General features: G+C 45.9%; 1 protein-coding gene and 1 long non-coding RNA gene across 2 annotated transcripts; one reads left to right on the top strand and one right to left on the bottom strand.

Moving 5' to 3' along the window:
- The first annotated feature begins 997 nt into the window (after positions 1-997).
- On the top strand, positions 998-8,394 carry S100B (S100 calcium binding protein B). The gene is made up of 3 exons (XM_059065565.2): positions 998-1,109; positions 3,989-4,127; positions 6,343-8,394. Exons 2-3 carry the CDS (start codon positions 3,990-3,992, stop codon positions 6,481-6,483), a joined length of 279 nt encoding a protein of 92 aa, XP_058921548.1. The 5' UTR covers positions 998-1,109; position 3,989; the 3' UTR covers positions 6,484-8,394.
- LOC136794299 (uncharacterized) lies at positions 5,501-22,430 on the bottom strand. Its single transcript, XR_010840892.1, has 3 exons — positions 22,213-22,430; positions 17,499-17,630; positions 5,501-5,853 (listed from the first exon to the last, which is right to left on the bottom strand). It is a non-coding gene; the product is annotated as an uncharacterized lncRNA (long non-coding RNA).
- Between the last annotated feature and the right edge of the window lie 1,639 nt (positions 22,431-24,069).

The raw sequence follows: 24,069 nt of genomic DNA, 5'->3' as shown, positions 1-24,069 counted from the left end.
GACATGCTTGGCCACTGCAGAATCCCCTGGCTGGCTCCCCTACGTGTAGCCATTGTGATAGGGAAAGCTAGTGGAAGTCCCAAGAACAAGACAGCTATGTCCACAGACATCTTTGTGTGCTGATCCTTCCGCGGCCACTGTGAACCCGAGGCAGCAGAGGGCCTGATTCTGGTTCAGGCGTCCTTTGATGAGTCTGGGGCCAGTGCGCTCTGTATAAGTTGTCTAAAGGAAGGCCTGTAGGGAGCCTCTCAACACGGCAGTGGGGAGTCTGGACTTGACTTACCTTGGCTGGTTGTGAGGCCTCGGTGAGGGACCCCTGCCTGCACCTCCCCTAAACCGGAACATTTGGACAGGACGTGCCTGGGCACTGTCCAGCTCTGACAGTCTGCGGCCACTCACCCCGGGGGGATGGGGAGGCCTTCGGGTGGGCCTGGCATGTGCCCGCGATCATATTAAACTATTCGCCCCACATTTCAGTCCCTGCAAACGCTGAGCCAGTGGCTTAGCTCGGGATACTGATGTCCACAGGTGTCCCGCCTGAGAGTTAGTGGGGCCAGAGCAGGGGCGAAGCTCGGGGGTCTCCCCACTGGAAACCGTCTCGCGGGCCCTGAATCCCCTGCATTCAGCCTGCGCTTGGCTTGGCTGCACATTTGCTTTGTCGGTTTCAATCAATAGTTCGTCTCCTCTCCCCACCCCCATCCTTGCCTTTAGAGGAACATCAATATTCATGCATAAATTTTAAAACAGCACAAAAAGCTGACTCCCCGCTTTCTGCCCCACGGGCCTTCTTCTTCCTTGGCCCGAGTGCAGGCTTGGCTCCCCAACGAGTCCCTGGTGGCGCCGTCAATGCGGCCCTGTGTGCAGCCCGGCAGCCCCAGCACCCCCGCCCTCCGCCCTCCGCACCCCGCCCCCACCGGCTGCGGAGCCGGCTGACGCGCCGGCCCCGCCCCCGCCCCGCCCTCGGCCCCCATTGGCTTCCTGGCCCGCAGAGGGACAGTGCCGACCCCGCCCCTGCCCGGGAAAGAATAAGAGGCGGCCTCCGCCCCACTCCCGCCACTCAGGACGCGGCAGCCGGGAGGTTCCAGGAGCGACAACCAAGGACCGCTGACGTGAGGACACTCAGGGGAACCTGCTCTGGTCTTTTGGGGGCAGGGCCCGGAGGGTGGGCTTGGGAACTGGGTGGTAGTTTAAAAACCCCTTTAGGATCATTGGCAGCGTTTCAAAAGTGTGAATCTTACTACTGCTTTGTGGACACGGCTCCCTCACCTGGGGGCAGCTAGAGGTCCATTCTGCCTGTTTTTGTCGCCACAAGTCGGGGAACCGTCGCGTCTGGTGGCTCAGGTGATTGATGCAAACGGGCCTCTTCCTTAACTCTTTGAAGACCAGGGGTTTGCGTCCCTCCGCGGAGAAGGACAGGCGGCCTGATGCTCTGAGCGAGCGTCCTCCCCTTGCTCCGCGCGAATGTCAGGGCCCCCTGGACGCCATGCAGAAACCACAGTACATGGCAAGTGAGGAGGTCTTTGCAAGTAAATTACACATGGAGCCCAAGAAACTGCGGTTTATGGCGTGTTTAACCTTCCTCAGTCTTACAGTTTCTTGGGGAGATCGGGCCACTTGCCCAGAGGGACTCTCACATCTTGTGTGATGTGTCCTTCTGAGGAGTTAACCCCCCAAAGTTCTCTTGTTTTCGAAATAAAAGGTTAATGTAGAACATTCAAGGGATGAAGTGAAAGGGAAACATGGATATTTGATTTCCATTTCTCTTAAAAGACAACCTTTAACCATCAATTGGGAAGAATTTAACAGAAAAACTTTTAAAAGTTAATTTGTAGTGTGGTTATGAAGAAAATCGCATTTTGTGGAGTTTTCACGTGTGGGGTATATATTTTATGCCTTTTTCCTTTCAAAGAAATCCCGCTACTCATACTTCACACAAAAAGGAATTTAGCCTCCCCTTCCCCAAATCATCGTGAAGCTTGAGAAGCTTAAGGATCATGCAAACGTTTCTTGGGTTTTTTGTTTTTAAAAAATTAATAATTGAAAACGAATGCAAAGGATAAGAAAGTATGAAATGTTAAAGATTTTAATCCATCTGCATTATTCTATCTATGTGTGATATATCTGATTTTTAGGGACTTAGAGCAAAACAAAGTATACTGATTATTAATAGGGTGAATTTAGCAAAGATCAGGCCAAGACAAAAATCCTCAGTCCTTTTTCATTTGAAAATCAGAAATAAAAATAAAAATTTAAATGTTATATTCCAATTTATTTTTAAGATGCAAATGATATTCAACCCAGGAATGGTTTTGCAAAAATTAGACATAATTCTTTTATTTATTTTTAACTATGACATTGCAAAGATTCTTTAATGATTAGAACTCAAGGCCAAAAGTTGGCAAATTTCTCTCGCTGAGTGTCTCAGTTTTGTGAAACAATTGACAAGCAGTCCTTTGTAAACTGCCTGATTCCCAAAGTTGAACAGCTGTTTCCTTAGGTTGCAGGCCACGGTACAAGGTATGCGCTGGGACGGGAGATGGAAGCCTCCTGCTTCGATAAGTGCTGAGAAGCGGATGGCAACGCCTCCATGAATACCAAGTGCCTGGCGGTGGCCCAGCCTCCGGCCCATTTGTTCTGACTTCAGGGATGGTGTCGGGAAGACGTTTCCCTCCACCCTTCTAGGTTCTTCTGGCTGGTCTAAGAATTAAATAGACGTGAGACAGGTTAACAGAAGAAACTCAAACCATAGTTTAATAACATGCATACATGGGAGAGACCCAGGAAGACTGAGTCACTCACAAAAATGCCCCAGACCTTAAATACCATGATCAGCTAAAGACAAAGGAGGCTGTGTGGCGGTGGGGGTGGTCTGGGACTTCAAAGGGGAGGAAAGCAATTCGGACGGAGATGGAAAAGCAAATGTTTGGTAAAGCAGTGTTTGCTGCGCCATGAAGATGCGATGGGACACAGAGTGGACTCAGATCTCTAAGAGTTCCCCTACCCACCCCTGGCCCATATTCTTTGCTGCCATCTCTAGTGAGTGCTCCATTCCTGTAACAGGCCCTCCATCTAAATTCTGATTCAGGCCGCTAAGGGGGAAGATCAGTGTTTCTTCCTGAAACTTCAGGGCCTTGATCGTTTTCAGCCCAAAATAATCTGCATGCCAAAGAGACACTTGGGGTGGCAAGTTTCGCTCCCTACAGCAGCTTCATCAGACGACCTAATAACATGTTTGTTTCTGGAAGTCAAGGTACCTTTTCTTGATCTTCATTTTCAAAAAAATTTGTGGCAATTCTATCATATTCATTTTTCCAGTTGAATTTTACAGCTGTTTTTTTGGTCATGTTCCTCACCCATCCAAAAAACAAAAAAAAATGCCATAGACATTGTTGTTAAAAATGAGTTTTAAAAAATGAGTTAAATTTATATATCCATTCGAAGGAAAGTAAGTTCCTACATTTTATGACCTTAGTATCTTTTGGAAGGACCTGCACTTTTCTTGCTAAACTTATGCTTAGTAATCATGTGTGCTGCTGTAAAATAAGACTTTTCCACTGTGTTTTCTAATTGTTCATTGACAACACAGGGATCTCATTGACTTTGGTATCCTCATTTGGTTCCTCGTCACCGCAGTTCACTGTAACAGCTGTGGCTCCCCTGCTCCGTCCTCATCTCGGAGCCAGGGCAGAGGGGGCCTCCGGCGGGGCGGTGGGGGGAAGGAGTCAGTCCAAAGCCCCTTCACTGCTCTGCCTCTGTATTTTGGCTGAAGTTTCCCATTGGCCAAACCAACCAGAAGCCAGAGGGTGTGGGAACAGAGTAAAGAGAAGGGGGCTAGGGAAGAGTGGTCCCAAGGGCTGACCGGAGAGATGCGCCACTCTGAGCCCCAAAGGGGAGGTGAGCCAAGGCCGTCCTGCCCCCTGGGGGCTGAGGTCTGAGTAGGTAACACCTGAACTGTTCTGGGCTAGAAGCATCTTTCTTGTGGCCCCAGGATGTCTGAGCTGGAGAAGGCCATGGTGGCCCTCATTGACGTCTTCCATCAGTATTCCGGAAGGGAAGGTGACAAGCACAAGCTGAAGAAGTCCGAACTCAAGGAGCTCATCAACAATGAGCTTTCCCACTTTTTAGAGGTGAGTCTTGCCTTTTAAAACTGACAAGTTAATCTGCTCTCCTGTCTGCTTGTAAAACCACCTGTCCACTTTCTCTTCTGAGCTGCCCTGAAGGCGGTTCCAGGTCAGTGTCAGGACTCCTAGGTTGTTTCTGAAAACGTGTTTGCACTGGTGAGCCCTCAGCACCAAGGCTGGCTTAGGTAGAGGCCCCACCATTCTCATCTTGTGTGCAGCAGGAGTGTCTCAAATGCAAAAGTACAGGTTCCAAATAATACTGCCTTTTCTCTGAAAAATCTAAGGATCCTACAGCAATAAAGATGACAAAATGGGATGGAAAATATACTCATGAATTATCACGGGTCACAGTGAACATATAAGAAGGCTGTTAAAAATAAGCTTTTGTTCTTGGGAAAAGGACTGTTTCGGCTTTTCCTACGTGGTGACATGGTGATAAGATGCCGTTCACTCAGCAGACGTTACCGAGCTCTCAGCGCGGTCGATGCTGGGAGAGACACAGGCCCCACGACCTGGTGCATCACTGAGTGACGACAAGCTGCTCACAAGAGAGGCCCCGGGGCCTTGCAGGGAGGGGGCTCTGTGGGGCGAGGGGCCTCGCTGCGTGAGGGCGCCCAGTGAGCCCTGTCCTGCCCTGGCAGCTCCTGCTCTGGTGGACGTGTGTCCGGGCTTCCCCACCCGCCGCCTCCACGACCCTCGGATCAGCCACACGCATTATCTCTGTGGCATGAGCCCCGTGTCCTCGAGGCAATGAACTGCAGTCCACCTGGTGCCTGACCTTCCCTTGGTGCCCAGAACCAAGGTCACTGAAGTGACCAGTCACACACACAGGAAATGTCCGGACCATGAACCAGTGCACTAGTGTCTGACCAAGAGCTAATTCCGGGGAAGATATGAGAGCCCCAGGCCGGGGCCCTGCCACACAGTGGTGGACAGCTGTCCTCCTGGGCAGGCCGGGCCGCCGTGCAGGACACGCCCCAGGCTCTGTGTCCCATGTCCGCAGGGCTCCTCCCACCGCACTGTCCCCGCCCCGCCCAAACACCCCATTGGCAGAGGAAGCAGCCTGCGGGCTTGGAGTGGGGCCCCCTAGTCTGATTCTGGGGCTGGTCTTCTCGGGCGTCCAAGTCCACCGAGCGGCAGCCGCCCTACGCTACGCACGCTTTCACTTACCTGGTCCCCTGATTCTGCCTCGTAACCGTGACGATCGGAAGGAGGCCCCCGGTTCTTCCATAAAACGAATTGTTGAAAGGATGAAATGAGACAGTGCTTGTCAAGTGCGGCTCAACAAGTACAGCTGCTGTCATTAATTATTGATTTAAAACATAGAAAAAGCTTAGCATGTGGGAACCACAATTTGTAAAAGATAAGTAACTCACAGTAAGTGTATCAAGGTAACATGGACATTGCTGGCCTGGTTTTATGAGGTAGTTTCTGTTTGGAGGCAAATCTATCGTGTAATTGAAATTAATCTTTTAGCAGCTGTGGGGACCTCCCACCCCAATGCCCTCAGGAATCTCAACCTTTTACGTATTTTATATCCAAGGCAGCCACTGTACATTACACTCAGCTTCTTCAGGCCAAGCTCTCCTGCCCTGAGGGCTGGTTATTCAGAACATTCCGCTCAGTGTACATCTTTCCTTCACTGTGTCCGTTCCTCTGAGACTCTTTCACCACTCACTTGGCAGCACGTTGGCAGAATGTCAGGAAAAGTCCCAGGACACCTGGAAGGCAGCTCAAGTGGCAAAAAGACACAAGAAGTTAATAAATTTAGGGCATGTTCCCGAGAGTTATTTCAGCCAAAAACCACTTTCAAAACATGAAAATCCACAGGAAGCCCTCACTATAGGGCCTTCTACACACAGAAGCAATTCAGACATTTGCATATAATATGCTCAGGCTGATCTAGATGGCACTATTCTTTTCTGGGTATTTTAACACAAACAACCTGCAGTTTTTCAGATCTTGGCTGTTCCATTCAGTTTTTAAGTAGGCCAGGACCCACTGGACCTAAAGGAAGGTGGAAGACAAGGCTCAGACCCCCAGAGACTTCAGCCAGCCAACAGCCTCCTGGTCACAGGACAAGTTCTTTCTGGCATTTTGCATTTCATGTCTTAGGTTGTTTTTGATACAAATTATTAAAGCCAGCCAACTTCTGATCATGTTTTGATATCCTTAAATGTCATTTAGAAACAAGCTGGACAACTGCTCTTATTTCTCTTAGGAAATCAAAGAGCAGGAGGTTGTGGACAAAGTCATGGAAACACTGGACAACGATGGAGATGGCGAATGCGACTTCCAGGAATTTATGGCTTTTGTTGCCATGGTTACCACTGCCTGCCATGAGTTCTTTGAACACGAATGAACTAGAGAAAGCAGCCGGGCTGTTCCTCTAGCAGAGACGGAGATCCGGCAGGGAAGCCAAGGCAGGGCTTGCAGGGTAGTAGGGGCTGAGCTTTCCAGCTGTGTCGTAGCTAATTAGGGAGCTTGATTTGCTTCACGAATGAAACATTGAAACCTCTTTCCAAAGGGCTGTTTTTAGTGGTCCCCAGCATTATTTCAGCGCTATTAGGCATCCTTGTTAGCTGACTAGCCCCAGGGACTCTTGGTAATCATCGCTTAGGAAAGTCAATCCTCAGTCACAAAGCATATGCTGTACTGGCTATCCTGGCTGTGTAGACCCCCTAACCCAGAAAAAACAAACTGATGACCAGGAATGACTGGAGCATTGTGGTTTCCGTAAGCTTCCACTACATTTACAAACACAAAGCTTTGTCCATCATCCTTTGAAAAGGCTGCCCTTCATTAAATCTGCTCACCACTGGGGCAAATGAAACCTAATGTGGTTGGGTGGCCTGACAGTCTGTCCCACCTACCAAAGAGCATGGTCACATTTAGAGCCCTTTCCTACAGGTGAGCTGTGATTATTGAGTGAGTAGTTAATGCTAACAGTTCTAAATGGAAAATCTGTTTCATAAGCCAACAAGTACTGACATTGTAACTGTAATCAGAACTGAGAATCAAGCTTCTACATTCAGTGGGGTTCTCCCGACAGGATCACACTTTGCTGGATCTATGGGGCGTGGGGCAGCGGGGGCAGGGGGCTCGGGGTGGGTCTCAGCTCTGCCTCTGGAAACAGCTGCACCCAAGCACCCATGCCTCCTGTCCTGCCTATAGAATGAGGGTTATGACGGATGTGTTTGGTCTGTTGGTGAAGGTCATTCCCGACCTGTCTGTGCACAGACACGGTCTGCTTGTGGCTGTTGGTGAAGCCAGGGAACTTTATGACCTTTATGCTTTTGTATCCACCAATTCAAATAAATCAAGTTACAAATATTAAGAATTACTTCCAGGAAAATTCAAATTAAGCTTATCCACCGTTTTTCTGTTTCGCTTTTTTTTAAGGACACAGACTTGGAATCATAAACTAATTGGTCGCTTGTATTTGCATTAAATAAAAAGCACTGTAACAAGTCTCTGTAGCCGTAAAACATGAAATAAAAGCTAAATTCCTGCAAAACTGGGAAAAGGAGTAAAGTCCAAACACCTGGCATCATCAGGGCTGCAGATGCTGCACTGACCAGGCCAGGGTCGGGAAGCTCGGGTGGGGAGGCTGGGTGGGGAGGCGTGGGTCCTGGGGAGGGATATAAATGGGTGGGTCTGTGGAGGGGTGGGGCCATGGGAGGGAGGTAAAGGGGCAGGGTCATGGGAGGGACATAAAGGGGTGGGTTGTGGAGGGGCAGGGCCATGGGAAGGACATAAAGGAGCAGGGTGTGGAGCGGTGGGGCCAAGGGAGATAAAGGGGTGGGGCCAAGGGAGGGAGATAAAGGGCCAGGGTGTAGAGGGATGGAGCTGGAGGGGCAGTGCCTGTCCGGAGGGATGACCTTCTCTCTCCTCAGTTGCTCACCACCTCCTGCTAGGAACTTCCAGCCTGGTGGGCATCATGTGGCCCTCTCCGGACCAGTCGCCAGGGAGGGGAAATACACTGGGTCTGGCAGGAACGTCAGAGCCCAGAAGTGGCCCCGAGTGGGCACCAGCTCTGCAGGGGGTCATGGTGACTTGCGTCTCACTTTATATGTGCTTACCTGGACCATGTATCCTTGCTGAACTTTATGCAAATTATCAGTTATGTCATTTTGATGTACAATCCTTTGTCTTGAAAATGTATGACTGTGCCTTCAACTTTTAACAGGTGGAACAGTTCTCAGAGTTTCTATCTGTCTTCCAGGTTATAATCCTCAGTTTGGCTTGAATAAAATTCCATTTTTCTTCTTGATTGCTAGTTGAATTTTTGTTGACACAGGGACATGCCAGGGAGAGGAGCCTGGAGGGTGGACCACGCCTGTCTGGCTCAGCCCAGGGGCCAGCATAGCCTGTGCTCGAAAGGTCAGACGGGGATGGGGAGGGGAGCTGGCTCTGGGCTGTGGTGCTGCGGTGGACGTACCTCTCCAGCTTGCTTTCAAACCCCGTCTCTATGCCTCTGTTCATCACTGCTTTAGCCACAAGTTGAATCAGTCTCTGCTGGTACTTCCCTTGCCCCCATTGACCCAAGAATCCCAAAGCGACAGTTCCCAGATGTCCACTGTGCTTCCAAAGCTCACAGGAAAGAACCCCAGTGCCCCAGCCCCCAGATGTCCACTGTGCTTCCAAAGTGCACAGGAAAGAACCCCAGTGCCCCAGCCCCAAGGGAGCCTGCCTAGGGCAGCCGCTGAGTGTGCCCCCTGACCCCACATCCAGGGGATGCTCCTTTACCACAAGGAGGGAAGCTGCTTCTCAGCGTATCTGCATAGCCATCTTTGGGGCTCCTGGGGGCTTCCTCTCACCTACTACCATGAGCTCCAGTTTGTAAAACGTCCCTCATCCTCCTCTGACCTGTCCTCAACGAGAGGCACCGTCTGGTTCCATGAATGGGTGGTGATGGTCTCACATGGCCCCTGGCAGGTGGCACCCACAGGTGGGTAGGAGGGTGCCTGGGGCATGTGGTTGCGGTGATGAGCTGTCTCAGGCATCACCAGGGAAAATCAGGTCCCAACTTTAGCCAGGAGCAAAGACAATTCACTCAGGGCCTCAGAGACAGGACAGGGGGAACTCTGCCCCGGGCTGCCTTCCGCATGGTCCAGTTCAGCCTCACAGGAATTCCTGTGCTCGATCGGTTTATCAGTTTGATCCACAGTCGCCCAGAGAACTGTCCCTGAGAGAAGCATTGAGTGTCTCCGGGAGAGACCCTGAGGCCACAGCCAGGATCCCATTTGTTGGCCCTGCAGTGTCAAGTGCTGTCAAAGAGACTGGGGTCTGCTGGGGACCCATCCTTCACCTTCTGGACAGTGTGGACCACCCTGGCAGGCACGGCTGTCTCTGCCCACATTCCAGGCAAAAATATCGCCAGACTTTCCTGCCACCGAAGGGAGGACTCCTCAACTCATGGTAACAGAGGGAGGGGGACTAGAGGTTTCAGGGCCCCCCCACCCCCGCACAGAGTCCAGCCATACCCCATCCTCGTGGCCTGCAGGGACCGCGATTCCTGACCCCTAGCCACGTTCCCTCCTGAGTCCTGGCCCTGCCCACAGAACCAGGAGCAGCGACCTGGAGGTGGAGGTTGGGTAGGCCCAGGCCCCCCGGCCCTCCCGGCCTTCTCTGGCCCTGGGGTCAGTCCCAGGGGCCCCTGCCAGCTGGTTGTCACTCCCACCCACCATTTTAGACCTGATCCTGCCCAGCAGCGGCCCTGCTTCCCTTCAGCTACAAAGGGAAGCGAGCTTTCCCCTGGGCCGGGGGCGGGGGGCACTCTGGGTTTCTTCCTGGGGACAGCTGGTCTCCACAACATGACAGCCCCTTGAGCTCCATAAGCCTGTGAGTTGCTACCTGCAGGACCCTACCCTCGTCTCCAAGGCAAGGGGGGCCCTTCAGCCCTGGCCTACCAGCCCCCAGCTGAGGCCCTAGTTTGACAACTCTTCCCGGAAAGTTCTGGGAAGGCCCACATCTCTGCCCCATGAGGTTTGTTTGCTGTTGTTTCAGGGTTTTTATTTTTATTTACTTTATTTGTTTGAATTTACCAGTTCAAATTTATCACATTTATTCAAATTCAATGAAAAACAAGGCTGTTTTGACGAACACCAAAGATTATAATCAAAATTAAAATCAGGGGCTCAGATCACAATTGTCTCATATGAGCCTCAGCAGTCAACTTACATGGTTCATAGTATCGAGATTTTCTTGAGCAGGACATTTAAATTTAGGGATCCATCCCTCTCTGGCCCAGGAAACTTGGGTTCTTGTAACTGCAGATGATGGAGACCTCTGGGCATCAGGAGACAGACTGGAGGACAGTGGCTCTCACCCTTCACCTCAACGAGCTGGAGCTTGGACATGGCCTGGGCAGCCCCCGTGCTGGCAGCTGGGTGGCCTTTGGGCCAGGCAGGTGTGGACAGGGGGCGCCCAGTCCCTCATCCTGAAGCAAAGAGAGGGTCCTGCACCCCTTTAATTATGACACTCATGGCATGCCTGCTAGCAATCGGCAGAGTAAGACCCTTTCACAACCTCCTCTCACTGCATTTGTGGAAGAAAGGACTGGCCTCTTGAAAAGGAGGGCGTGCGAAAAAGACACGCTATTCAAGCACATTGGCAGGAGGCCAAGCAGGGAGGTTCGGCCTCTCGGCTGGAGCTGGAGCCGAGCCGAGGCTGAAGCTAGCAACCTCCTCCAGGACAGAGCCTGACCCCAGCACCATTCACTTACCCTGCAGGTCCCTGGAGTAGCTCGCACACAGAGGAGGCCACTCCTGAAATGTTCCCCTCTGTGCTGGGTTGGGTGCGGACACTGGGTCATGTGGGCCCCACAGAGCCCTGAACACAAAACTCCCGTGGGAGCTTGTTAAATATTCCAGGCACCAGGCTTCCCAGATCTGGGATGTGACCTTGTCTGGCTGTGGGACTGTTTTAATGAGAACTCAGGTGATTCTCACCCTCAGGGAAGTTAGGAAACCCCAGGTTAGGAAGGCAGCACTGTGTGCCTGGGTGATCCTTCTGGAGGAGTTGGGCCTGCCCGCCCTGTAAAGCAGGCCTCGCTCAAGATTGAACTGTGTGCGAGGCAGAGAGCAGGAAGGAGCAGTGACGTCCCAGTCCCTGGCCAGTCTCACTGCAGTTGGCCCCCTCTGGACTGCAGCGTTCTCGCTCAGGAACGGGTGTTGGCTGGTGTGTGGATATACCTTAGGGTACCCCCTTCCCCTTCTCCTGGTTCTTACACCTTGTGTGATCCTCCCCTAAGTGTTCCTGATCTTAGGGGGAAAGCATTCGGTCTTTCATCATTAAGTATGATGTTAGCTGTGGGATTTCTGTAATGTCCTTTATCAGGTTAAGTAAATTCCCTTCTATTCCTAGAGTGCTGAATTTTGTCAAATGCTTTTTCTTCTGCATTTATTGAGGATGATCATGTGGTTTTTGCTTTTATCCTATTGATATGGTATATTACCTTAATTGCCTCTCAGTTTAAACCAACCTTGCATTCCTGGGGTAAATCCAACTTGGTCATGGTGTATGAATCTTTTTGTATGTTGATGGATTTGGTTTGCTAGTATTTTGTTGAGGATTTTTGTGTTCATATTCATAAGAGTTTTCTATTCTTGTTAATGTCATTGTCTGGTTTTGGTATCAGGTAATATTGGCCTCATTAAATGAATGTTCTCTCTTCTATTTTTAGAAAGGGCTTGTGTCGAACTGGTATTAATTTGTCCTTAAATGTTTGGTAAAATTCAGTGGTGAAGCCACCAGGGTGGGGAGTATTTTTGGTTTTTTTTTTTTTTTTTTTTTTTGCGGTACGCGGGCCTCTCACTGTTGCGGCCTCTCTGGTTGAGGAGCACAGGCTCCGGACGCACGGGCCCAGCCACTCCGCAGCATGTGGGATCTTCCTGGACCAGGGCATGAACCTGTGTCCCCTGCATCGGCAGGCGGACTCTCAACTACTGCGCCACCAGGGAAGCCCTTTTTTTTGTTTTTTTAAAATTACTTATTAAATATCTTCACTTGCTATAGGTCTATTCAGATTGTTAGTTTCTTCTTGAGTCAAGTTCTATAGTTTATGTCTTTCTAGGAATTTGTCCATTTCATCTAAGTTATCTGATTTGTTGGCATACAATTATTTATAGTATTCCTTCAAAATTTTTAAAAAAATTTCTGTACGGTCAATAGTAATGTCCTTTCTTTCATTCTGATTCTAGTAAGTTGAGTTTTCTCTTTTTTCTTGGTCAACCTAGCTAAAGGTTTGTCAATTTTGTTGATATTTCCAAAGAACTTGTTTTTGTATCATTGATTTTCTCTATTATTTTTCTCTTATCTAGTTCATTAATTTCCACTCTTTTATTACTTTCTTTCTTCTGCTTGCTTTAGGTTTATTTGCTCTTTTTCCAGTGTCTTTTGATGGAAACTTATGTTATTGAAATCTTTCTTCTTTCTTAATATAGGCATTTACAGCTATAAATTTACCTCTAAGCATTGCTTTAGCTACATGCCATTCTTCATTTTCATTCATTTCAAAGTATTTTCTGATTTCCCTTTTGATTTCTTCTTTGATTCATTGTTTATTTAGGAATGTGTTGTTCAATTTCTACATATTTCTCAGCTTCTCAGAAGTTTTTGTTGATTCTAAATTTAATTCCATTGTGGTTGAAGAACATACTATGTATTACTTTTATCTTTTTAGAATTTACTGAGGTTTGTTTTATGGCCTAGCATACAACCTAGCCTAGAGAATACTCCATGTGTACTTAGGAAGAATGTATATTCTGCTGTTCTTTGTTTTTTTAAAAGCTTTGTATATGATTTTATCTTTTGAACCAGAACCTATTACATCTTTTTTCTAAATTAATTTATTTATTTTTGGCTGCGTTGGGTTTTTGTTGCTGCATGCAAGCTTTCTCTAGTTGTGGCGAGCGGGGGCTACTCTTCGTTGTGGTGTGCAGGCTTCTCATTGGGTGGCTTCTCTTGTTGCAGAGCATGGGCCCTAGGCACACAGGCTTTGGTAGTTGTGGCATGCAGGCTCAGAAGTTGTGGCTTGTGGGCTCTAGAGCACAGGCTCAGTAGTTGTGGCACACAGGCTTAGTTGCTCCTTGGCATGTGGGATCTTCCCGGACCAGGGCTCGAACCTGTGTCCCCTGCATGGGCATGCGGATTCTTAACCACTGTGCCACCAGGGAAGTCCCTTCTGCTGTTCTTGGGTAGAGTGTTTTATAGATGTCTTTTAAGTCTAGTTGGTTTATAGTGTTGTTCAAGTCCTCCATTACTTTGTTGATGTTCTGCCTAGTTATTCTATCCATTATAGAAAATGGTGTATTGATGTCTCCAACTGTCATCCTTTGTTTTCTATCAGTATTTGCTCCATATATTTTAGTGCTTTATTGTTAGGTGCATACATATTTATAATTATTAGGTCTTTCTAATGGGTTGGTTCTTTTATCATTATAAAATGTCCCTTTTTATCTCTTCTAGTAAATATTTTTGTTTTAAAGTGTATTTTATCTAATACTAGTAAAGCCACTACAGCTTTCTCATGCTTGCTATCAGCATGAATATCTTTTTCCATTGTTTTACTTTCAAGCTATTTGTATCTTTGAGTCTAAAACATGTCTCTTGTTAGTAGCATATAGTAGGGTAATACACAAAGAGTCTGAAAAATCCACCCTTTGAATGAATTGTTTAACCCACATTTACTGTTATTATTGATATAGTTGGATTTACCTCTGCCACTGTACTTTTCATTTTCTGTATGTCTCGTGTCTTTTTTTTTGTTTCTTTTTTTGCCTCTGATCCTCCTCTACCACTTTCTTTGGCATTAAGTAAATATTTTCTAATGAAGCATTTGAATTTCTTGATTGATATTTTCACTATTTTTTTAGTGGTACACATCCTAACTTATCAGAATCAGCTTCAGATTTATACTAGCTTACTTCCAGTGAGATATAAACATTGTGCCTACATATCTCTATTCCATTTTCCTCCTTTTTATGATTTTAAATATATATTACATCTATTAATGTTACAAACCCAACAGTACATTGTTATAATTATTACTTTACCATCTGAAAAGTAGCCCAGCATAGCTTTGCTCCCACCAACTTCTTTTGTACTGTTATTGGCAAAAATATTACACATACATTTTATTTCTTTAAGACCAAGATTACACTATAATCATATTATTTTATACATTGATTTTTAAATCAGTTAAGGAGAAAAAATTATGTTTATATCATCTTATAATTACCTTTATCTTTACCAGTGTTCTTTGTTTTTTCATGTGAATTCAAGTTACCATTTGGGGTCACTTGCTTTTAGCCCAAAGGACTTTCTTTAGTATTACTGGTAATGCAAGTTGGCTAGCAACAAATTCAATCGGTTTTTGTTCATCTGGGAATGTCTTTATTTGGCCTCCACTTTTGAAAGATACAATTCTTAGTTGATAGTTTTTTTCTTTTAGCTCTTTGAATATGTTATCCCACTGTCTTCTGGCCTCCATTATTGCTGCTGAGAATTCAGCTATCAATCTTATTGGGGTTCCCTAGTAAGTGAAAATAGTTTCTCTCTTGCTGATTTCAAGATTTCCCCTTTTGGGTTTCGGTATTTTTATCATATGTCTGCGCATCTTTTTGTGTTTATACTACTTGGAGTTTCTTGAGCTCCCTGATGTGTAGGTTTTCAATATATCTGGGGAGTTCTCAGCCATTATTTCTTTGAATTTTTTTCTGCTCTTTTCTCTCTCTCTCTTCCCCTTCTGGTAGTCCTATTACACATATTGTTGGTAAGCTTAGTGGTGTCCCACGTGTCTCTGAGACTATGTTCATTTTTCTTCATTCTTTTGTCCCCCTCTGTTCTTTGGATTACATAATATTTATCAATCTACTTTAAAGTTTGCTAATTCTTTCTTCTTCCAGTTCAAAACTACTGTTGAGCCCCTCTAGTGAATTTTTCATTTCAGTGATTGTACTTTCCCAACTCCAGAAATTTCTCTTTGGCTTACATTTATATAAATGATATCTGTATTTATACATTTATTTTTATATGATAACTATATTATTTACATTATATAAAACATTATACATTATATTTAACATTTTATTTTAATTTCTTTACGGATATTCTTTATTCGATGTGACACTGCCATCATACCTTCACTTCTTTAATCATGGTTTCCTTTAGTTCTGTGACATATTTGGCTACTTTCAAGTCTTTGTTAAATCTGACCTCTGGTTGATCTCACAGGCATTATCTGTCATCCTTTTTTCCTAGTGTATAAGTCACACTTTTCTGTTTCTTTACGTGTTTTGTAACGTGGGGGGGGGACTGGGTATTTTAGATAATACATCAGCAACTCCTGGTTCTTGCCACTCCCTCCTCCCTCCAGGCCTTTATTTGTTTAATGACTGGCTGGATTACTTCAGTGAAATCTCTTCCCCTCTGTGCCCACCCCCCCCAAGCTTCTGCTATTGTCCCTCAAGGAGGTGCAGCCTTGGGCAGGCTTAGTCGCCCTGGGGTGATGGTGCTTTTGGCAGGTCTCTCCAGTCTCCTTCTCTGAACACACCCAGCTGTGAAGTTCCACCAACTGCCAGCTGACTGCTCTATCACTTCAGCAGTGCTCAGGGGGCATAAATTGCTCTATAGCCGAATGTGATCCAATTCAGGATTTACTGAAGAAATAGTTCCCAAAGTCAGAGTTTAAGATTTGTTCTAGGGCTTCCCTGGTGGCGCAGTGGTTGAGAGTCTGCCTGCCGATGCAGGGGACGCGGGTTCGTGTCCCGGTCTGGGAGGATCCCACGTGCTGCGGAGCGGCTGGGCCCTGTGAGCCACGGCCGCTGGGCCTGCGCGTCCGGAGCCTGTGCTCTGCAGCGGGAGAGGCCACAACAGTGAGAGGCCCACGTACCGCAAAAAAAAAAAAAAAAGATTTGATCTAACCCCAGGAGGGCTCTTCCTAGCTGTCTCTTTCCCTGGTTCTCCTGCAAACTACTTGGCCTACAAGTTAGCTTATATCTTCATTGAATCTATGAACTTCCTCCCAATTGCCTTTCACCGCACTTGTACTGCTTTTGAGAGTGTCCTTATGATTGAACTTCTCCATGCTCTGGTGCAGATGAAGTCAGTTCCTTTAGGAAGAGGTGGGGAGATATGTTTTATAGCTTGCTTCTCCCCCCAGGCAAAATCTCCAAGCCAGGGTTCTGGGCCTAGGAGTGAGAACAATGGCACACATCTCTCTGAGTGACACCCCTGCTTTAGGAGCTGAGCACTCAGTGGAGCTGGGGGCAGTAGCCTAAGGTCCTCCCATCTTGCCTCTCCTGGTATGGAACCACCATCTTAAGAGCTGGGAAGGGAACCCAGGGCCCTGTACACTCAGAGGCACTTTACCCAAGGTAGAGGCTCCATTCCATGAGCAGAGGCTGGATGGAAGAGATCTCTCATCTCTCACTTGCACTCACCCAGAACTTAGCTGCATCAACAGGTAACTGGGGGCAGGAGCCTGTGCCTGTTTGGAGTGGAACTTCTGCTTGGCTCAGCTGGGAGGTGGGAGGGAAGGAGCAGTCTTGGTTCAAATAACAGACTCTTGCTTTTATTAATGAACTTTCATGTACAGACATTTCTTCATTGTCATATGCACTTAGGACTATTTCCAAAGGCTTAAAAGTTAAAAAAATAATAATTTTCACCCATTTTGCTGGCAAGCATGTCTATGGAGCTTCTCAGGCCATGATGCCAGCAGCTGACCTTCCTTCTTTATCTTCTCATATAAAGTAAATGGCAAGCACTGCTTGTCTCTGAACTTGTGCTCCACTCCATCAGAGCACAAGAGCCTCCAGACAGCCTCCACCCTGCTGCTTCCACCTGGAGCCCTGAAGCACCTGGGCGCACACACCTGCAAATCCAGCTCTCTGCTGCCAGGAGTGGTGACAGGTGACAGCTCTGTGCTCCCTTTTCCCTCAAAGCTTCATCTGGCCCCTTGTGGCCCTTTGTCCACTGTGGGCTTGTGGCATCTGTACTGAACATTCATGGCATCTGGCCTTTTCAGTAAATTTCAGAGCTTGGGGAGTAAGGTGCCCCATACTCGGTTGGCACTTAAAACTAAGAATAACCTCTCACTTTCTCACTTTGCACCGCCCCTGGCAAACTTTACTTCCAAACCATCTCACGGCCTCATGTAAAAAGGTTCCCCCATTGAACCCCGAAAGGTTAGAGCTAGATGCAGGGAGACCGGGGGAGGATCAGGGTGAAGAAGGGAGTGAGCTTACCTGGGGTGAGGCTGCAGGCTCTCAGACCACCCACAGCAGGGAGGGTGGCCCAGCCACCTGCATGGACAATTTAAAGACTATTCCTCTTGAACATAAGAAGTTTTGAAATTTTGCATGTAGTTACCTATTAAAAGAATCCTTCAGGACTTCCCTGGCGGTCCAGTGGTTATGACTCTGTGCTTCCAATGCAGGGGGTGTGGATTCGATCCCTGGTTGGGGAACTAAGATCCCACATGCCATGGCGCAGCCAAAAAAACTGAACAAAACAAAAAAAACAAAAAAGAATTCTTCATTACTGAAACCGAGTATCATACAAAAGATGATGAATGCTATACAGGGTGTTATAACACTGTTACCGCATCCAGTTTAAAGAGAAAGTGTTTCTTCCTTAAGCCATTAAGACCCAGAACTTATGCAGATTTATCTCAGATAGAAAGAGAATGCTGCTCTCTCTTCTTTTGGCATGCAGCAAGTAGCGTGCGCACAATTCGTGGACAATACGTGCCACCAGTAAGACAGAGGCCTTGGTGGGAAGGTCTGGGGTAGACTCTGGCAGGAAGTGGGCAAACACAGGAGGTAAGCTGTTTCCTCCACAGGGTTATGCTGACCACCCCCGAAGGATCACTTTGAAACAAATCAGATATATTCATAATCAGAAATTAAGCATAAGTAACCATACTTTTCATAAAATAATTAGAACAGTTCAAAAACAAACAATCAAGATACAAACGACCCACTAGGAGAAGTATGGATTATAGGGAGATTATGATTCTTAATATAAATTATATCTTAAAAATCAATTTTTAAAAATACCTTGATGGGGGGCTTCCCTGGTGGCACAGTGGTTGAGAATCTGCCTGCTAATGCAGGGGACACGGGTTCAAGCCCTGGTCTGGGAAGATCCCACACGCCGCAGAGCAACTGGGCCCATGAGCCACAATTACTGAGCCTGCGCATCTGAAGCCTGTGTTCCACAACAAGAGAGGCCATGATAGTGAGAGGCCCGCGCAGCGCGATGAAGAGTGGCCCTGGCTTGCCACAACTAGAAAAAGCCCTCGCACAGAAACAAAGACCCAACACAGCCATAAATAAATAAATTTTTTTTAAAAAAAAGTTTTAAAAAGTTCCAATTTCAACGGTCAGGTACTCTTACAAATTCCCACAATCAGAAAATGCAAACTTTAAAAAACAAAAACCAAAAAAACCTTGAGGGAGACGGAACCAAGACAGCCATGTGGGAAGACACAAAGTTAGTGTCTCCCCACAACCAGGGCACCTGTGGCTGCTGGTGGGGGACCCTGACGCCCAAGGAGACGGGAGGAACCCCCAAGTGATCCGGAGTACGTAGGGGGACAGAGCGGGGAGAAGTGGAAGCCAGACAGGATCGGTGCCCGAGGCTGGGGAGATCAGGTGAGGCAGGTGGGAGGGGCCTCGGGGAAGAGCAGGAGAGGAGCGGAGGGTGATCACCTTGCCCACTTGGGCCCAGGGAGCCTGCTGAGCTCCCAGGCCAGTCCCCTGCCCTCCAGGGCTCCCCCCCACCCCTCCAGGCCATGTGGGTCCTGGGGGCATAGGAGGGAGGCCAGTGAGATCAGGAATGGCAGGCAAGAGGGGCCCTCCCAGACTGGAGGAGCAGAAGAGGAGAGGAGGGCAACTGCCTCACCCACTCGAGCCCAGGAAGCCTGCTGGGCTCCCAGGTGAGGTCCCCACCCTCTGAGATCAGGGGTGGGGGGCACACCTGGGCCCCTTCTGTTCCTTGAGCCTAAGCCCCACCCTGCACAGCCCCCAGAGCCTTTTCCAGCCCTGTGGGTCCTGAGCATTGGCCCTGCCCACCACCCAAATCTCACCCTTGCTTAGGCCCTGCCCTCCCCAGCCAAGGCCTGCCCCCCCAACACCTTTTTTTTCTTTTCCCTCCTCCTCTTTTTCACTATTGTGATACTGATGTACCTTCCGGTTGTTGATTCATCTATATTTTTATTTTTATATTCTTTCGAACATATGTTAGTTTCCTAGTCTAATTTTTTTACTTTTGTTATTATTATTATTATTTTTTTGCTGCTCCACGTGGCTTGCGGGATCTTGGTTCATGAACTGAGAGTTGGGCCGAAGCTCCTGCACTGGGAGCTCAAGAGTCCGAACCACTGGACTAACAGAGAACCTCAGACTCCAGGGAATATCCATTGGAGTGTGATCTCACGGAGTTCCTCATCTCAGCACCAAGACCCAGCTCTACCCAATAGCCTACAAACTCCAGTGTTGGAAGCCTCAGGCCAAACAACCAGTAAGACAGGAACACAATCTCACTCATTTAAAAAAAAAAGAGAGAAGGCAAAAAATATGTCACAGATGAAGGAGCAAGGTAAAAACCTATAAGACCAAATAAATGAAGAGGAAATAGGCAATCTACCTGAAAAAGAATTCAGAGTAATGATAGTAAAGATGATCCAGAATCTCAGAAATAGAATGGAGGCACGGATTGAGAAAGTACAAGAAATGTTTAACAAAGATCTAGAAGAACTAAAGAACAAACAAACAGAGATGAACAACACAATAACTGAAATGAGAAATTCACTAGAAGGAATCAATAACAGAATATCGGAGGCAGAAGAACAAATAAGTGAGCTGGAAGACAAAATGGTAGAAATAAGTGCCTAGGAGCAGAATAAAAAAAAAAAAGAATGAAAAGAATTGAAGACAATCTCAGAGACCCCGGGGACAACACTAAACGCACCAATATTGGAATTATAGGAGTCCCAGAAGAAGAAGAGAAAAAGAAAGGGTCTGAGAACATATTTGAAGAGATTATAGTGGAAAGCTTCCCTAATATGGGAAAGGAAATAGTTAATCAAGTCCAGGAAGCACAGAGAGTCCCAAACAGGATAAACCCTAGGAAAAACATACCAGGACACATATTAATCAAACTAACAAAAATTAAATTAAAAGAAAAAATATTGGCTTCCCTGGTGGCGCAGTGGTTGAGAATCCGCCTGCCGATGCAGGGGACATGGGTTCGTGCCCCGGTCTGGGAAGATCCCACATGCCGCGGAGCGGCTGGGCCCGTGAGCCATGGCCGCTGAGCCTGTGCGTCCAGAGCCTGTGCTCCGCAATGGGAGAGGCCACAACAGTGAGAGACCCGCATACCACAAAAAAAAAAAAAAAAAAGAAAAAATATTAAAAGTAGCAAGGGAAAAACAAAAAATAATACACAAAGGAATCCCCATAAGGTTATCAGGTGATTGGAAACTCTGCAGGCCGGAAGGGAGTGGCAGGATATACTTAAAGTGATGAAAGAGAAAAACCTACAACCAAGATTACTCTACCCAGCAAGGATCTCATTCAGATTCGACGGAGAAGTCAAAAGCTTTTCAGACAAGCAAAAGCTAAGAGAATTCAGCAACATCAAACCAGCTTTACAACAAACGCTAAAGAAACTTCTTTAGCGGGAAACACAAGAGAAGAAAAAGACCCACAAAAACAAACCTGAAACAATTAAGAAAATGGTAACAGGAACACACATATTGATAATAACCCTGAAGGTAAATGGATTAAATGCCCCCACCAAAAGACACAGACCAGCTGAATGAATACAAAAACAAGACCCATATATATGCTGTCTACAAGAGACCCACTTCAGACCTAGGGACACATACCGACTGAAAGTGAAGGTATGGAGAAAGATATTCCATGCAAATGGAAATCAAAAGAAAGTTGGAGTAGCAATACTTGTATCAGATAAAATAGACTTTAAAATAAAGACTGTTACAAGAGATAAGGGACACTACATAATGATCAAAGGATCAATCCAAGAAGAAGATATAACAATTGTAAATGTTTATGCACCGAACATAGGAGTACCTCAATACATAAGGCAAATGCTAACAACCATGAAAGGAGAAATCTCGACAGTAACACAATAACAGTAGGGGAATTTAACACCCCACTTACACCCATGGACAGATCATCCAAACAGAAAATAAATAAGGAAACACAAGCTTTAAATGACATAATAGACCAGATAGATCTAATGGATATTTATAGAACATTCCACCCAAAAATGGCAGAATACACTTTCTTCTCAAGTGCACACAGAACATTCTCCAGGATAGGTCACATCTTGGTTCACAAATCAAGCCTCAGCAAATTTAAGAAAACTGAAATCATATCAAGCATCTTTTCTGACCACAATGCTATGAGATTGGAAATGAATTACAGGAAAAAAACTGAAAAAAACACAAATACATGGAGGCTAAATAGTGAGCTACTAAATAACCAAGAGATCACTGAAAAAATCAAAGAAGAAATTAAAAAATACATAGAAACAAATGAAAACAAAAACATGATGACCCAAAACCTATGGGACACAGCAAAAGCAGTTCTAAGAGGGAAGCTTATAGCAATTCAATTTCACCTCAAGAAACAAGAAAAATCTCAAATAAACAATCTAACCCTACACGTAAAACAACTAGAGAAAGAACAAAGAACCAGAGTCAGTAGAAGGAAAGAAATCATAAAGATCAGAGCAGAAATAAATGAAATAGAAATGAAGAAAACAATAGCAAAGATCAATAAAACTCAAAGCTGGTTCTTTGAGAAGATAAAATTGATAAACCCTTAGCCAAACTCATCAGGAAAAAAAGAGAGAGGATGCAAATCAATAAAATTAGAAATGAAAAAGGAGAAATCACAACTGACACTGCAGAAATACAAAGGATTATAAGAGACTACTAAAAACAACTATATGCCAATAAGATGGACAACCACAAGGAAATGGAAAAATTCTTGGAAAGGTACAATTTTCCAAGACTGAACCAGGAAGAATTAGAAAATATAAACAGACCTACCACAAGTAATGAAATTGAAACCACAATCAAAAATCTTCCAACAAGGCTTCCCTGGTGGCACAGTGGTTGAGAGTCTGCCTGCCATGCAGGGGACGCGGGTTTGTGCCCCGGTCCAGGAGGATCCCACATGCCGCGGAGCAGCTGGGCCCGTGAGCCATGGCCGCTGGGCCTGCGCGTCTGGAGCCTGTGCTCCACAACGGGAGAGGCCCACGTACCGCAAAAAAAAAAAAAAAAAAAAAATCTTCCAACAAACCGAACTCCAGGACCAGATGGCTTCACAGGCGAATACTATCAAACATTTAGAGAAGAGCAAACACCGATCCTTCTGAAATGCTTCCAAAAAATTGCAGAGGGAGGAACACTCCCAAATTCATTCTACAAAGCCACCATCACCCTGATACCAAAACCAGAAAAAGATATCACAAAAAAATAAAATTATACACCAATATCCCTGATGCACATAGACGCAAAAATCCTGAACAAAATACTAGCAAACAGAATCCAACGGCACATTAAAAGGATCACACACCACGGTCAAGTGGGATTTATCCCAGGGCTGCAAGGATTCTTCAATATATGCAAATCAATCAATGTGATACAGCATATTAACAAATTAAGGAATAAAAATCACATGATCATCTCAATAGATGCAGAAAAAGCTTTTGACAAAATTCAACACCCATTTATGATAAAAAAAACTCTCCAGAAAAAGGGCATAGAGGGAACCTACCACAACATAATAAAGGCCATATATGACAAACCCACAGCAAGCATCATACTCAATGGTGAAAAACTGAAAACATTTCCACTAAGCTCAGCAACAAGACAAGGATGTCCACTCTTGCCACTCTTATTCAACATAGTTTTGGAAGTCCTAGCCACAGCAATCAGAAAAGAAAATGAAATAAAAGCAATACAAATTGGACAAAGAAGTAAAACTGTCAACATTTGCCAATGACATGACACTATACGTAGAAAATACCAAAGATGCCACCAGAAATCTACTATAACTAATCAAAGAATTTGGTAAGGTTGCAGGATACAAAATTAATGCACAGAAATCTTTAGCATTCCTATACACCAACAATGAAAAATCAGAAAGAGAAATTAAGGAAACACTCCCATTTACTGCTGCAACAAAAAGAATAACATATCTAGAAATAAACCTGCCTAAGGAGGCAAAAGACTTGTACTTGGGAAACTATAAAACACTGATGAAAGAAATCAAAGATGACATAAACAGACAGAGAAATATACCATGTTCTTGGATTGGAAAATATCAATATTGTGAAAATGACTATACCACCCAAAGGAATCTATAGATTCAATGCAATCCCTATCAAACTACCAATGGCATTCTTCACAGAATTAGAACAAAAATTTTTACAATTCTTATGGAAATACAAAAGACCCCCAAATAGCCAAAGCAATCTTGAGAAAGAAAAACGGAGTTGGAGGAATCAGGCTTCCTGACTTCCAACCATACCACAAAGCAAGAGTAATCAAGACAGTATGGTACTAGCACAAAAATAGAAATATAGATCAATGGTACAGGAGAGAATGTCCAGAGATAAACCCATGCACATATGGGCACCTAATTTAAGGCGAAGGAGGCAAGAACATAAAATGGAGAAAAGAGAGCCTCAATAAGTGGTGCTGGGAAAACTGGACAGCTACATGTAAAAGAATGAAATTAGAACACTCCCTAACACCACACAAAAAAATAAACTCAAAATGGATTACAGACCTAAATATAAGACCAGACACTATAAAACTCTTAGAGGAAAACATACGAAAAACACTCTGACATACAAAGCAAGACCTTTTATGACCCACCTCCTACAGTAACAGAAATAA

Source organism: Kogia breviceps, chromosome 5, assembly GCF_026419965.1.
Source record: "Kogia breviceps isolate mKogBre1 chromosome 5, mKogBre1 haplotype 1, whole genome shotgun sequence".
Taxonomy (NCBI): Eukaryota; Metazoa; Chordata; class Mammalia; order Artiodactyla; family Physeteridae; genus Kogia; species Kogia breviceps.
This window is presented reverse-complemented; position numbering and strand designations above follow the sequence as displayed.

What these genes read in the sequence shown, in the direction of transcription:
- S100B (XM_059065565.2), top strand. Translation starts at nt 3,990, where the DNA reads ATGTCTGAGCTGGAGAAGGCCATGGTGGCCCTCATTGACGTCTTCCAT. An exon ending in AGCTTTCCCACTTTTTAGAG is followed by an intron (nt 4,128 to 6,342) that starts GTGAGTCTTGCC and finishes TATTTCTCTTAG; the next exon opens with GAAATCAAAGAGCAGGAGGT.